Source organism: Corvus moneduloides, chromosome 11 (genome assembly GCF_009650955.1).
Source record: "Corvus moneduloides isolate bCorMon1 chromosome 11, bCorMon1.pri, whole genome shotgun sequence".
NCBI lineage: Eukaryota > Metazoa > Chordata > Aves > Passeriformes > Corvidae > Corvus > Corvus moneduloides.
Genome location: NC_045486.1, coordinates 12,176,696 through 12,190,226, shown reverse-complemented (window position 1 = coordinate 12,190,226; position 13,531 = coordinate 12,176,696). Strand labels below are relative to the sequence as shown.

The window sequence follows — 13,531 nt, the reverse complement described above, 5'->3', positions numbered from 1 at the left end:
TTATTTTCTAGTTCTGGATTTATCCAAGACAAAGCCTGCTGGCAGATCCTGGCAGTTTTTCTAATGCTACAGAGAGGGCAGCCTGACCCATTGTGGTGCCAAGTTCATGCTCAGCTCAGCAGAGGGCTGGGGGAAGGGAGAGGAGGCCGAGGGCACTTCTGAACTGAGCCTGCCTGATACCACCTGTCCTGTTGATTACAGTCCTGTGCCTTTTCATGAACCTTTTACTTCTCCTGCCCAGATTTTGTAGAGAGCTCTCCCTGAGCTGCAAATATGCCCTTGCTGGCTGATTGTGAAGTAGCTCTCATAGCCCAAAACCAGCATACGGGTCCATAACCTTCAATAGATCAACACTTGTATCTGTGCATTGTTTACTGAACTGTAGAGCTGCCAGCCAGGATTCATTGTCTACTGTCACCCAGATATGGTTTGAAATGAGTAATAGAGCACAGAAAGCAATACCCTGCCTGTTTGATCCTGGCTTTTTTGGTAAATATATATGTAGTGAGGAGAATTTCAGAGTTGAAGGGGGGAGATTTGCAGAGAAAAGAGTATGAAGTGGTAAAAAGCAACTGAAACAATAACTCTGAAATCAATCTCTACCAAGAAAGGACAGCAGCTTTGCTGCAAGATGGATTTAGGAGAGCTATTTTCTGCCCTGCCACTTCCCCGTGACTTCCCCAGTGCACCATCTAAATGCCATCCAGCCATGAGCCAACTGGCAGCATTTATGCTCTGGCACACTGGGGCAGGATTGGCCCACCCAGGAATGCTCCCTGCCAGGCTGGCTTCATCAGGAGGTTTTTTCCTTAATTGTGTTGCTCCCGGTCAGATCTGGTAGGATTTGAGTGAGCTACAGCTCTGTGCGGATGTACCCTGTTAAAAAAAAACCAAATTAAAAAAGCCTGCCCTTATTTCAAATAATCCACATGCTGCTCACCCATTGAGCTTGTGCAAAGTGGGTATAAAAAGCTATAGGCTCTGGGAGAGTGGTATTTCCTTCGTGCCTTGTCAGGAACAGGGACAAATCCCATCTAATGAGGGTGGCACTGCCATGTGGCAATGAGAAGGAGTGAAGCAAAAAGCGAAAATCTCTTTAACTCTGTGGGAAAGCTCCCTTTGGACAGGCTGATTGAGAACTGGAAGTGCAATCCATGGGGAGAGCTGACCCTGAATGAAGGGCCTTGGGATCTCAGGTTTGTTAGTGACCTTTTGGCAGATTAATTGGTAAAACACCTTACTGGTATCCTAGAACACGAGTCCTTCTTTTTGGAAACATTATTATTCATTTGCCAGTTGCTTTAAAAATTATATAACCAACAACTCTGTGCCAAGATTGCTTTGGAATAGAGAAATGCTGTATTCTGGTGCCAAGAATCTCACAGACTAAACAGAACCCACTGAGAGCCCTTGCTCTAGATGGGAACTCGTGTTTATTTTAACATGTAAATAAATCGGGTGAAAAATGGGTCTTTTAAATTCTTTTTGTTGTTGTTATTATTGATGTGGGTCCCCAGTGGGTGGCCTGCATGGAGGGGAACCTTTTGATGAGAGCTTGAAAGGAAGTTGTGTCCGTCTCCCAAGACATTCGTCAGCAGCATGGAGGGAGTTCTTATATGATCCAGCTTTCATCTTCTTTTCTTCGTGATGCCTAAACTACTGTAGGCAGGGAAGAATTGGGTCTGTCTTCCCCAAGATTAATGGATTTGATTGTTTTCTCAAGCACAGAACTATCCAAGGCACATGCCTGGATTTTGCAGTGTAAGTAGCTGGGATGATGCTGTGGCAGCGTGCAGGGCCAGGCTCCCTGCTCGGCCACCCGGGGCGGGGTCATGCACTTGCAGCACTCTTCAGGAGGGGAACAACCAGGAGGGTTGTGCACACTCTCAGGCAGGGCAAATGGAACCATCTTTAATAGAAGAGCAAGAAATGAATGGCTTTTGTTAAGGGAAAAAAAAATAGAAATGTTTTCTAGTTAAACAAGCTGTCATTTAGGACTTAATAGCATGTGCGTGTTGGAGAGGCAGCCCACGTGCCAGCCGTGCTTTGGAATAAATGGGCAGGGAAGGGGAAGGGGAGTGTGCAGTTCCACTCCAGCGCTGGCCTTTGCATTGGAAATCCTGACATTTTGAATTGGTGCCCCAGCTGTTTTAAAGCTGGAACTTGGATCAGAAAGTTAATGCAAGTGGATTTTCATCCTTGTTTTTAGCTAGGAAAAAAAATTACAGTTTGCACCCTTGCTTTTTTAATTTATGGGAGTAAAACAGGAGAAGAAAATTATATATGTTTTTAAAACTAAAATAAAATACCGAGGCTGCTTGCCTCTTCCACTGAAGGTGAAACTCTAGCTACTATTAGTGATATCTTAAGTCATATGTGGAGACCAGAAAAAAGCCCTTCTCTGCTCTTAGATCAGCAGCATATAGGTCAAGTGAACTTGTGAGACCCTGGATTAACTCCAGCAAAGTCCATGCATTTTTTTCTGCAGTATCTGGGCATTGATGCTGGCTCTATGTCACACCAGAATAAGTCTTTGAAGACCAACTCCATTACTAAATAAAGTCACCTCACCAATACTTCAGGAACTTATCTGCTCCTCAAGAAAGAGAGCAAAATCTCAGTGCAAAACTGCAAGAATAACTGTTAAAAATTATAGTGCCTTGTAAAAATTACTATAGGCCCTAAATAAAATCACTTAGTTAGTGCTTGATTGGTGATAGTGCCTCTGACTCCTTAGAGCCACCATAAGTTGTGCTTCGCTGATTATATATCTTATATTATGTTGTGGTTTTTATCCCATGGGAAAAGAGATTAGACAGGAATCATTTCATTCATCAGCAAAAGAAACTCTTTTTCAGAGGAACTCAGCAGCTGCTCAGCTATCTACACTGGCTTTGTGCAACATTTTCAAACCCTTGATCCCACTAGCCTGGTAGAAAAAGGTTTTTCTGCGAGCTGTCTTTTGCTTTTATGTTCTTAAGGGCTGGCTTGGGAGGTAGCACTGCAGAAGGGCCTGAGGAAGAAAGTGGAATACTGTTGTGAATGTGCTTTGTGGAAGAGGAAGTGGACTCCATATTCCTCTTTCATGGACCTTAGCTTCACCAGCCACGCCACAGCAGCTTCCTGATTTTGTGACAGGAATGACAAAGCTGCCCCACTCCAGGCAGTGTGGGAAGTGACTGTGGCATGTGCAGTTTTTCATACTGTCTTGGCCCCTTCATCTCGTGGCATCCCAGGACTTAGGTTTCTAGTCTGGCCACAGTGACTGCTGTTTGTAAATGCAGCTCCTTATTTTGCAACACAAACACTCACATGGGTTTTTTCAGCATGTTTTCATGAGTAACATAATGTTCCAGGAAGACTTTTAAGGAACTGCAGTTCAGAGCCAAATTCAGCAACAGCATAAGAAATGGGCAAGTCTTCTAAAGCCAAAAGAACCACGTTTGTATCCATTAGAGAAGAATTGGTTCTTAGCATTGACAGAAACAGTTTGCCTTGTCGGCCAGAATTAACAACTGCTCTGATATGTACCAGGTCATTTTGTTTGTCATCTCTGAAGTACAGAAAAGATTTCAAATGGCTTTAGCAAGATGACTGGTTCCCTGCTCCCTAACAATAAGGCACAAATAATTTTAGTTTAGAAAATTGACTGTTGCTTTTTTTTCCCTAACCAAGACAACAAACAATATATCTCTGTGTGCACTAGTCTAAAAATATCTCAGCTCTGCAAATGTGTCTCTGATGTGGGAGGAGAATGCTTTCAGTTTGCTGCACTCTTTGTGTGAGGCAAGTGAATAAAAACTACCCAGCAAATGCTGAAAGGAAAATGATTTTCCTAACCTTGGAAGGGAAGAAGGAAGCTGATGGACTTGTGCCTTCAGGACAAGGCTCTCTGTTGGTCAGAGAGAGACAGAATCCACCTGTGGTTCCTAGCTACATGTTTCATACATAAAACACCCAGGGTAAGAGGTCATTCTGTTGGCTACCATATCTAGTGGTTGTATAATGTGCCTGTGTGGGAAAACCCATGTGTTCACTGCATCTCTACTGGTGGTGCTAAAGAAGGTATGCCCAGGACTACCCAGATGTTACTAAGGATAAGCATATGTTGAGCTGTATTTCAGGTTCTCAAAGAACATAAAAGTGGAAGCAGTGGTGAGAGGGGATCCTCTCCTTTTGATTCCTGATGTGAAAGTAATCTACCTGGGAAAGACCATAGGCCTGTGTCAAACTGGTTTTTCTTCCAGTGGAAACCAGAGCTGTGGGAGAAGAGGAGGGTGCACAGCTAAGGCTCAGTCAGGTGGACACTGAGACACTCAACCTCCAAGATTTAGCTGCAAAATAAGCACAGCAGCTGACCTAGATGGCAGCTTGATCAGAGTCAAGGGACCATGATCTATGTCCTAAATCCTAGGACAGCTTACCCTGCTTTCTTCTGGCTCAGATGTCTCTGTCCTGGTGCCTCTGCTCTCCACATGCAGCAAAATGAAGAGTAGGTACAGATGGAGGGCAGAAATTTCACAGTGCCCTCTGTGCATCAGACTTGATTCGGTTGAAGAATGGAAAAAAATTGGGGAAATCAAACCAGAACAGGCTCCCTCTCTGTGGTAAGTCTGTTCTGAGGGCAGTAAAAATGCTTTGTTGAGCAGGAATCTGCAGGATGGTCTCGGAGGTGCTTCCTCTGTGTATTTGTTCTTCCAGAGGAACACTTGCTTTACATGGTACTGGCAATACAGGCACAGTCTGTTGACTTTTCCAGATGTTGATTGTCCTGCTTTGAAGCTTCTTCCTGTTGTTTTAGTTGTTTGTGTGTCTGAATGGTGGATTAGATGTACTGCTTGTTAAACAAATAATTAAACATTGAGAGCTTTGAAATCCAGTATGTTTAATTAATGAGCTTTGCTCACTTGATGAAAAAGATGTGTACTTGATTCATTACAAAACAAGTATAGTTTTTCAGTAGTGAACTGTTATGACAATTTGAAGTGTTTACTAGTTCATTAATAACTTTTTCATTAAACCTTAAAAAATCACCAAGCAGAAAATCAAGGCTTCACAGAACACTTGCTGTGTTGCCTTGTGTGTTGTCTCCCCCAAATTTTCCACCCATGTGCTTTCTCCAGTCTTCTCCTCTGCAAAACCATGCTGCCTTGTAGCCTGGGATTAGAGTTAATTATTACTTTTAGATCTTGCTGTACCTTGGACCAAGGTCTGTGGTGATGCCCCATGGTGCTGATGGTGTACAAGTGCAAAAACAAAAAAAAGCAGTCCTTGCTCAGAGGAGTTTCAGTGGAGCTCACACATACAGGCATCAGCTGCAATGCCTTGTGACACACTTCATTAACTGCTGCACTGGCTTCTAAAGCTGAAACACTCTGGAAAGCTGTATCTGCTGCATCTTGTGCTTTAAGTTATCTCTCCAAGTCTGAATGCATTTTGTAAAGGGCAGAGAGGAAAGCAGAGGCAGGCTGTTGCTGTCTCCCAGTCAGTGGGGTTTGGATATTGAAATGAGCTGCTGAAATGGTCCCTTCCCATCACAGTGGGCTCTCAGGATAGGTTGTGGCCACCATAGTGAGGTGCCCACCTGAGCAAGCTGCCACAAGCTCAGGAAGATCATGGGAGAGGGTTTAGGCTGGCATGTTACATCTTGTGCACCAGAAGAGCCATACACATTTCTTTCAGTGGCATCTCCCTCCTGTGGGCTCCAGACCCAGCATTGGTCCTTTGTGTGGGCCACCTGCAGAGGGAAAGCATCTATGAGAATTTTTAATTATGTGGTTTTTTCCCCTAAGCCAGACAGCTGAACAGCAAGCAGGACACCCTGTTCTCATGTCTCTCACCAGCAGCATGACCTGTGGTGGGATGAGAGCAAAAAAGGGTGAGGTAGGCTCACCTTCCCACATCACAGTGTCCAACACCAGTGAGAAGTCCATTCCATCTCCAATTTTGGGCAGAAAATAGAAGCAGAGGGCTTCAGGAATAAAACAAATCTCTCTGAAAGCTAATAAACACATAATAGCTTCTTTCCCAAAAGCCATTTGGGCATTTGCTTCAAACAGACCTGTCAGATTCCAACAAGCTTATTGATTAACAAGGCAGTAAAGGAAGAGGATCTTCAACCTGAGCTTGGCTGTAGGCTCTAACAAAAATCCTTCCTCTGCACACCACTATCTGTGCTGTAACATGCTGCTGCCCACTGCTGCTGCAGTGCCAGTGCTAAAGCAGCAAAATCATCTTTTCTGGCCTACAAGAGCTCTTTGGGAATTGAATCACACCATGCTCCAGCTCATTAAATCAAACACTCCAGCACCAAACCTTGCCAATGGCCCCCCTGCCATCATTTCTAGTGTGGGACTCTGTGGTACTGGAGCTGCTCCTCAGCTGTGTCTGGGAACCATTGACTTCACAGTGGTGGCACTTCTCACCTTCAACCACAGAAAACTCCTGACACTCTTCTGTTAGTAACATTGCAATTCAACATGTGTTGGTGCTGAGGGAGTGGTAAGCCTGGAATTCCTGACCTAACCCCTGGCTCTGCCTGTTCCTGAATCTCCCACCCTAAAATCTTGGAGTTACGCCTCTAGAGAGGAAAACAGATAGTATTGATGAATCCTGGGGCAGGAGTCAAGCTCTGCATTCCTCCTCATTGTTTCTACCATCAGTTGGCCAGGGAGAACATTTCACCCTACAGTGGTGGTGTTCTCACTACAATAAAAACGGATCCAAACCATCCCCTTCCCCCAAAGCTGGAAACATCAAAATATGTGAAAAGCCAAGATACAAATTTTGCCTGAAGAATTATTGTTCCCTAGGCAGATTTCTCCTGTCCTCTCTCTTTGTTTTATGGCTTTTCCGTAATAAATAGGGAGCAAAGGCTGAAAAAACAACATGGTCCATAATTTCTGCTTTCCCATGACTATAAGCTTTAAGGAACAGCACTGAAATTGGCGAATTTACAGCAAGATAGCTGAACTCAACATTTGACCTGCAATTCCCATCTCCTCATCTTCCATAGCAAAATGTTCCTGCTGAAGGTCTGAGGATCAGTTCAGTCCTCACCTGAGCACTCAGGGTCAGGCTCTGCTTTTGCCAGGAGGGTTGAGCACTTGGAAAGAGAAAGAAATATGGATAGTGTGTGGCTTGTGTAAAAGTTTAGAACAAAACCAGTGCAGGTATCCAAGGGTGGTATAGTGGTTGGGACAGGGTGTGCTGCCACACTCACCCATCCCCACAGTGCCTCTGAGGGCTGGGTGCTGAGGCACCCCACAGTGTGCAGGGACAGGCACTGCCAAGCTCTCCCCTCTGCCTAATATTCTGCTTGTCTTATTTACTGCATTCTTCAGCTCTGATATGGCCCCACAGCCCCAGCAAAAAAGCATCGTGCTGGTGGAGATCCAGCACAGGTCCCCTCATCAGACTGAGATTGCCTAACAAGCCCAGAGCTGGGCTGCTCATTTCTTCAGGCAGCTCCCATTTGGCTTTTACTGAAGGGAAGGGAGTGTCAAGTTGGAATGTGCTTTTTATTTACATGTTTTTCTGCATATCTCCAATCTGACCAGGATGTAACCTTTTTTGAGGCATGTGAGCCAATGTCAGCTGACAAGCCTGGCTTCTTTGGAGTGGCTTTCAAAAGCAAGCCCCACAGCATGAGACAATATGGGATTTGAGGAAGGAAGGTACTTGTAGAAGTACACATTTCCAGGGTCACAGGATTTTTGGTTATAACAGACCCCCCAGAGCCCTCACACCCTCAAATACTCCTTCCCTGAACTCTCAGCTTTGTCTTCCTGTGCATCCAGTCAGTATTATTTCATCCAGAGAGATGTGTAGTTTTGGAGGATCTATAATCACGGGTGAAATCATGCCCTGAAGTCATGCTTTCTGACAGGACTGACTGAGTTGTTGGTCCTGACTCCAGCGTAGAGCTGCAGTCTGAACACACTCATGCCAAAAATAGAGGGAAGAATTTAATAACCATGACATATTGGGCCAGATCATGCCAGCCTTCATTCAGATTTTGTTTGAGCAAAGCGAGTTATTTTGCAGGGGCGTGTTTGGTTGGAAATGGATGCTTAGACCTCGTAATTCTAGATTTGCAACTTGTAAACATGTGGTTTGGATTCTCACTTTTAAAGACTCATGGGAAGGGTGTCTGCAATGAGCTGAGCACACACAGCCTGAAATTATCACTGAGCCACTGCACAAACACAGGGCTGGCAGAGAACCACACGAGCTGGGTGTGAAGCCAGGTATTTGTGAAAGAGTTGAACAGCTTTTGGATGCTGAGTGTGCTGGGGGGACGTGCACCAGCAGTCACAGCTCTGTGCACTGCCCCTCACACTGCCCTGTTAAAACCAGAGGCTCCTGTGGGAGTGCTATGATGAGGAACTCATGAAGCTGTGATCCTTGGGACACTTCTCTGTTGTCTCCCTTGGTGTTGTGTCACTTGGGTGTGGAGCAGTCTCTGGTTAGTTCCAGTTGCTGGGTGAAGGTGGTTCCCCTCTCTTGCACCTGCTGTTTTGCCACTGGCACTGTGGAATCACTGCAACAGATTCATTCCCAGCAAAACCCAAAGCAAATCGCTTTACATCAAGGATGAACCTGGCCTTTCATTATTAATAGCTCTAAAGGCAAAAGATCAGAGAAAAACATGTCAATATTCTTGACTGTATTGATGTTTGGTTGTGCAAATGTCTTTCATCTAATAGAAGGGGTCTGAGTTCCTCACCCTGAAGCTTTCTCAGCTGGGGGATTCAAACTTGCAATATACTCATTCACTGGAAGAAAAAGTTTGGTTTCTTGGAGGGGAAGAATGGAAAATAGTAAAATAAAAGACCACGACCTAGCAATGCCCCCTGGCTAACCTTGTGCAAGGGGCAGGGATAACATCAGAGCAAAGACTTGCATGGCTTTCCTGTCCCACACATGCAGACAAACTGCTGCTCAGACTTTGCTCTGTGCCATGTGAGTGGGGAACAGGAGTTTAGTAGTTAAAACCAGGGTCAAAAGGGGGGTTCATTTAGCTATTAATAAAAACCCCCAAACCCCGCAGAAATTCGAGGGGGAACTTGTCACGGCATTGCACAGATATTTCTTGGATTCCACAATCGTTACTTTGACTGTTACAAGCAGTGCCACTGTTATGTGGTAGGACCAGGGGAAATTCTCCACACTGAGGGCCAAGGAGGCCATCCAGACCGGCCTCTGTCTCATCGAAAAACAGACCAAAGACTCACAGTTCCAGAGCAAGGAGTCATGGCCCATTTACAGACCCCGGGCCACGGGGGTTTGCTGTCTCTGCTTGCTCAGCTGGAGTACTGCAGAGAAGGAGAGACTAGAAGCAAGTGAGGCAGCACTGGAGAAAAAAGAAGCTGAAGTGCAGAGCTCTGTAATGGAAAATGTTCCTCTCTCTGGACTGTTCAATTCGTATTAACCTGCTACATTTGGAGTTGAATAATAGGCAGATAACACATTTGAGAACCATAAAGTGAGTGGACTGCATGTGTATAAAAGTTGTAAAAAGCTCACTTTCCATCTGTAACAAAAGTCAGTTTAAAGTTAATAGATCCTCTAGCCACACACATGGTTTCAGTTCTAGAGATTATCATGATCTGTATTTTAATTTGCTCTTCCATTTGTTTCTGGTCACTGATCCATGGAGGATGCTTGCTGCACCATATTTTGGCAGGAATTAGAGTGTGTGCATGGAAAGCAGAACTGGTAATATGTTATTTATAATTGATCAGCATGATGTGTATGGGTTTCTCTGGCAGCCAGTGTGGCTGATTGCAGCCTTCACTGCCAAAAGACCCAGCCACGGAGACCACCCGGCAGGACAGAAAAAACCAAGTTTGGGGTCCAGTTTTTCCTAGATGGAGTGAATTTAGTCCAGCTTTTTATTAGAAGTTCTGCCTAATTTGCAAGGTGATTTTTTTGGGTGGCTTACAAGAAAGTTGAGACGCATTGATTTCTGCTGGTATGACCACTGCCAGCAGATGCAACTACCTTTGTGGCAGTGTCAGCAGTGGTTTTCTTTGCTGATCACTGGAAGGGAAGCCATCCAGCACGTCAACAATTATCAGGCACTTCACCTCCTTTAACAAGTCATTGCCCCTTTGTGTCTGTAAATGTGCCTCAGTGCCCACTGGAGAAGTCCTAAGGAGACACCCAGCAGGAAGGAGATGTTTGAGACTCCCTACACTCTATCCCATAGGTGTGGGATGAGTTTTCCCCTTCACAATTTTCCTTAACAACCTGCATGGAACAGAACCAAGCAGAGGGGCTATTTCTAAGGATGAATCCTATTTGTGACAGACAATAACATGCATGTGTGGTCAGGTAAGCATGCAAACTGCTTCCCCAGGGTGGTATTAATTTCAAGCCTTTGTAAGCTCCAAACTGCCTGGGGGTGTGTTGGTGGTGATGCGGCTCCACCTCTGCCAGGGATGCCACTGTTCCCATGGCAACTCACCATCTCCTGTTTTGATCTTCCTCCTCCCTTCCATTAGGCAAGATAATTCCCAGATACAGAGTGAGGAAACAGTGTCCAGGTGCAGGACAGTGTGCATTAACTCTTGTTTAGGAGGAGGATGCCACTGCAGGCTGTTGCAACCTCCATCACTTGACCCTTTACCTCCTACAGAGGAGGTTTCCAGCCCACCCAGTGCTCCAGGGTATCATGAGAAAAAGCAGGACTGTGAAGCTTATGCATATCCAGGCCCTGGAAAAGGCAGTGTCCACGGTCCATTAAGTTTATAGCAACTGTATCTAGTCTTCAGAATCTTTCTGTTTCTTGCCAAGATGCTACACAGCAGTTACAGCTGTACAGTGAGCCACCAGACCCAAGAGGATATGATCCCTGAGGCAAACCCCATTTCCCAGCATGCAGTGACCCATCAGCAAGGCAAGACCGCCCTTTGTCACCCTGATGTTGGAGGTTGCAAGAGGTAGATCGGTACTCTTAGCTCTGAAGAGCAGGTAGAAACATGGAGGAATAGAAGTCCAAATTTAAGGCTCCTTGCAACCCCTTGGTATTCTATGATGCTATGATTTTTTTTAAAAAGGTCAGATCATGGACAGTATGGCACTTGACAGCTCTGTGCAGTTTCCTTTGCATTTCTGCAGCACTTTTTCTGTTGAGACATGACTGCAGGGGAAGGTGAAGTTAGGACAGCAACAGTCCAACAGGCTTATTTCTGCCAGGTCCTTTCTTGACTGTAACCACTGCTTCAAATGACTTATCTGTGTGCTCTCCTTTTCCCCTGCAGTTGGCCATGGGCAGAGCGAGGGTGATCGTATGGTTGTCTCAGATTTCCACGTCTTCATCAGGGACAGCTTGCAGCACATTGATCTCATGAAGAAAGAGCACCCTGAGCTGCCCGTTCTCATCCTGGGGCACTCCATGGTAAGCACCCGCCCCTACCCCTCCCAGCAGTACCCAGGATATGTGTCATAGTCCAGTGGTACTCATGTGGGTGGCAGGAAAGAACTCATTCCACAGCAGGAAAACAAAACTACAAGGAACCTTCCCTTCCACTTAATTCACTGACTGATTTGCCAGCATGCTATAACCCTGAGATCTGCCTTGAGTAAAGCCAGTCCTTAACTTTTCTGCCCCCACCGTGGCCCTAATTAGTGCCATTTGCCACAAGGAGGTGTTTTAACAGGACCATTCATTCCCATGGCTATGTGGTAAGTCACACCAGCTCCCTGCAGTATCGGGCTTCCCCTTTCATTTTAACCAGTAACCAGGAGGTTAAGCCCTCCAAAGCTTTGTGAGCAGCGTGGATGCAAGCACGAAAATACCCTGTAGCCTCATTCTGTTAAACAACCTAACAGGAAAATGTACCAGGGATTAAGGCTGCAAAAACAAAGGCACTGATTTGGTGAACAGATCTGAAGCCTGATTCTGACAGCACGGGCCAAATCCCTTTATTCAAGCTAACAGTATTCCCACTGATGTCATTGATCTGCTCTCCCTGCCTTCCCAGAGGAGAGGAAAATGAATAAGTACTTTGGGATTCAGTCCATGCTCAGACAAGTAAGTGTTCTTGCATAAGAAGGCATGGCATGCTCTGAAGGGCTCCCGTGCTCCAAAGCCGCTGTAACAAGGAGCTAATTTCCCAGTGAGGTCTTTGAGATGCTTCTTGCTGCTGCACCGTTTAACAAGCCCCTGGTTCTCCAGCAGCGTGGAATTTCACCAAATATTTCCCTTGGCAACTAATCCTCTACAAACTTTCCCAAGAAAGCCCACCAGATCCCTTCCATGCCCACCCCTTGCCATCAGCCCCTGTCCTCGTGTGGGATGGCTCAGCCTGGCTGGCGTTCAGCTCCGGACCATGGGCTGGGTGTTTGCTGCCAGGCCCTGGGCACAACACTGTGGGGCCAGAGGGGCTGGGGACACTGAGGAGGAGAATATTTAACTCCTATTAATTAGTGAAGATTTTCGCATGCCGATGGCAGCATTGCTGTTGCCCAGGTTACCAGGGGCACGGCACAGAGCAAGCCCGGCTTCACGGCATCTTCCTGATGCAGCACCAGTCTGTCAAGCTGATAAACCTCAACTTATTTTTCAAGTCCCACCTGAACTACCACTTCAGACATTTTCTTCTTACTTCTTAGTCCTTTTAAGTAAAGAGGACACAAGGCATCCCAGGGAGCTGATGAACATTGCATGGAGAGTTGAGTTCAGTGTGACGTGAGGGTTTATAGCACGAGAACAGAAACCAGATCTCTTCTCTCCCACAAAAACCAGACACTTCCAGTGCTCCTACTCCTCCAGCCTTCCTTGCTGACCACACTGCACTATCAGTGGGGCAGAAGTAATTGCTTGCTTGGACTAAACCCCTTCCAGTAACAGGATTACTATACAAATAAGATGTTGGCACCTGTATTAAGCTGTGGGCTGTTATTTTGCATTGCAGGGGGGAGCCATCTCCATTCTGACAGCTAGTGAGCGACCCAGTGAGTTTTCAGGCATGCTGTTAATCTCTCCTTTAGTGGTAGCCAGCCCAGAAGTCGCTACTCCCATCAAGGTAAGAGCAAACCCGCGTTGCACATGGTCACCTTGCTCTTCTGCAGAAGGAAAAGTGTTAAGACCTCTGGCCTTGAAATGCAAAACCCTGCTGGGATCTGTGCCACCCAGATGCCAGTCAATACTTTTCTTCTATGTGCCTCCCCCACAGTCCCACCTACTTTTCAGAGGGGAAGTGAATCCTGAACCTGTCCAGAAAAACCTATTTAAGCAAGAGTCGGGTACTGGTGGTAGCAGACTGTGCTTTCTTCACCTCACCCTGTGGCAGCCCACACAGCACCGTCCTTTCCCTTCCGCTCCTACAGCTTTCTTCCTGACTCATGCAGAGTCTGGTACAGTTGCAACACAGGCTGCTGGCTAAGTCAGGCCAGGGTTATTTTTGGCATTTGGGGATGACCGATTTCTAATCAGAACCAAAGCTCCTGAGTCCCAGAAATCGTTTATGAGCCTCAAAAGAGGCTTCCAGCTAAAGCATTACTGCCCCAGCTACATCCCATT

General features: G+C 46.0%; 1 protein-coding gene across 6 annotated transcripts in view; it reads left to right on the top strand.

Annotated features, from left to right (window-relative positions):
* MGLL (monoglyceride lipase) overlaps positions 1-13,531 on the top strand; it is a 100,915-nt gene that overhangs the window by 73,217 nt on the left and 14,167 nt on the right. For 5 of the 6 annotated variants that reach the window (XM_032120962.1, XM_032120957.1, XM_032120960.1 and 2 more), the window contains 2 exons: positions 11,268-11,404; positions 12,924-13,034. In XM_032120962.1, the coding sequence (XP_031976853.1) occupies positions 11,268-11,404; positions 12,924-13,034 (248 nt within the window). The remainder of the gene's footprint in view (positions 1-11,267; positions 11,405-12,923; positions 13,035-13,531) is intronic. The other variant, XM_032120958.1, reaches the window with a different exon arrangement.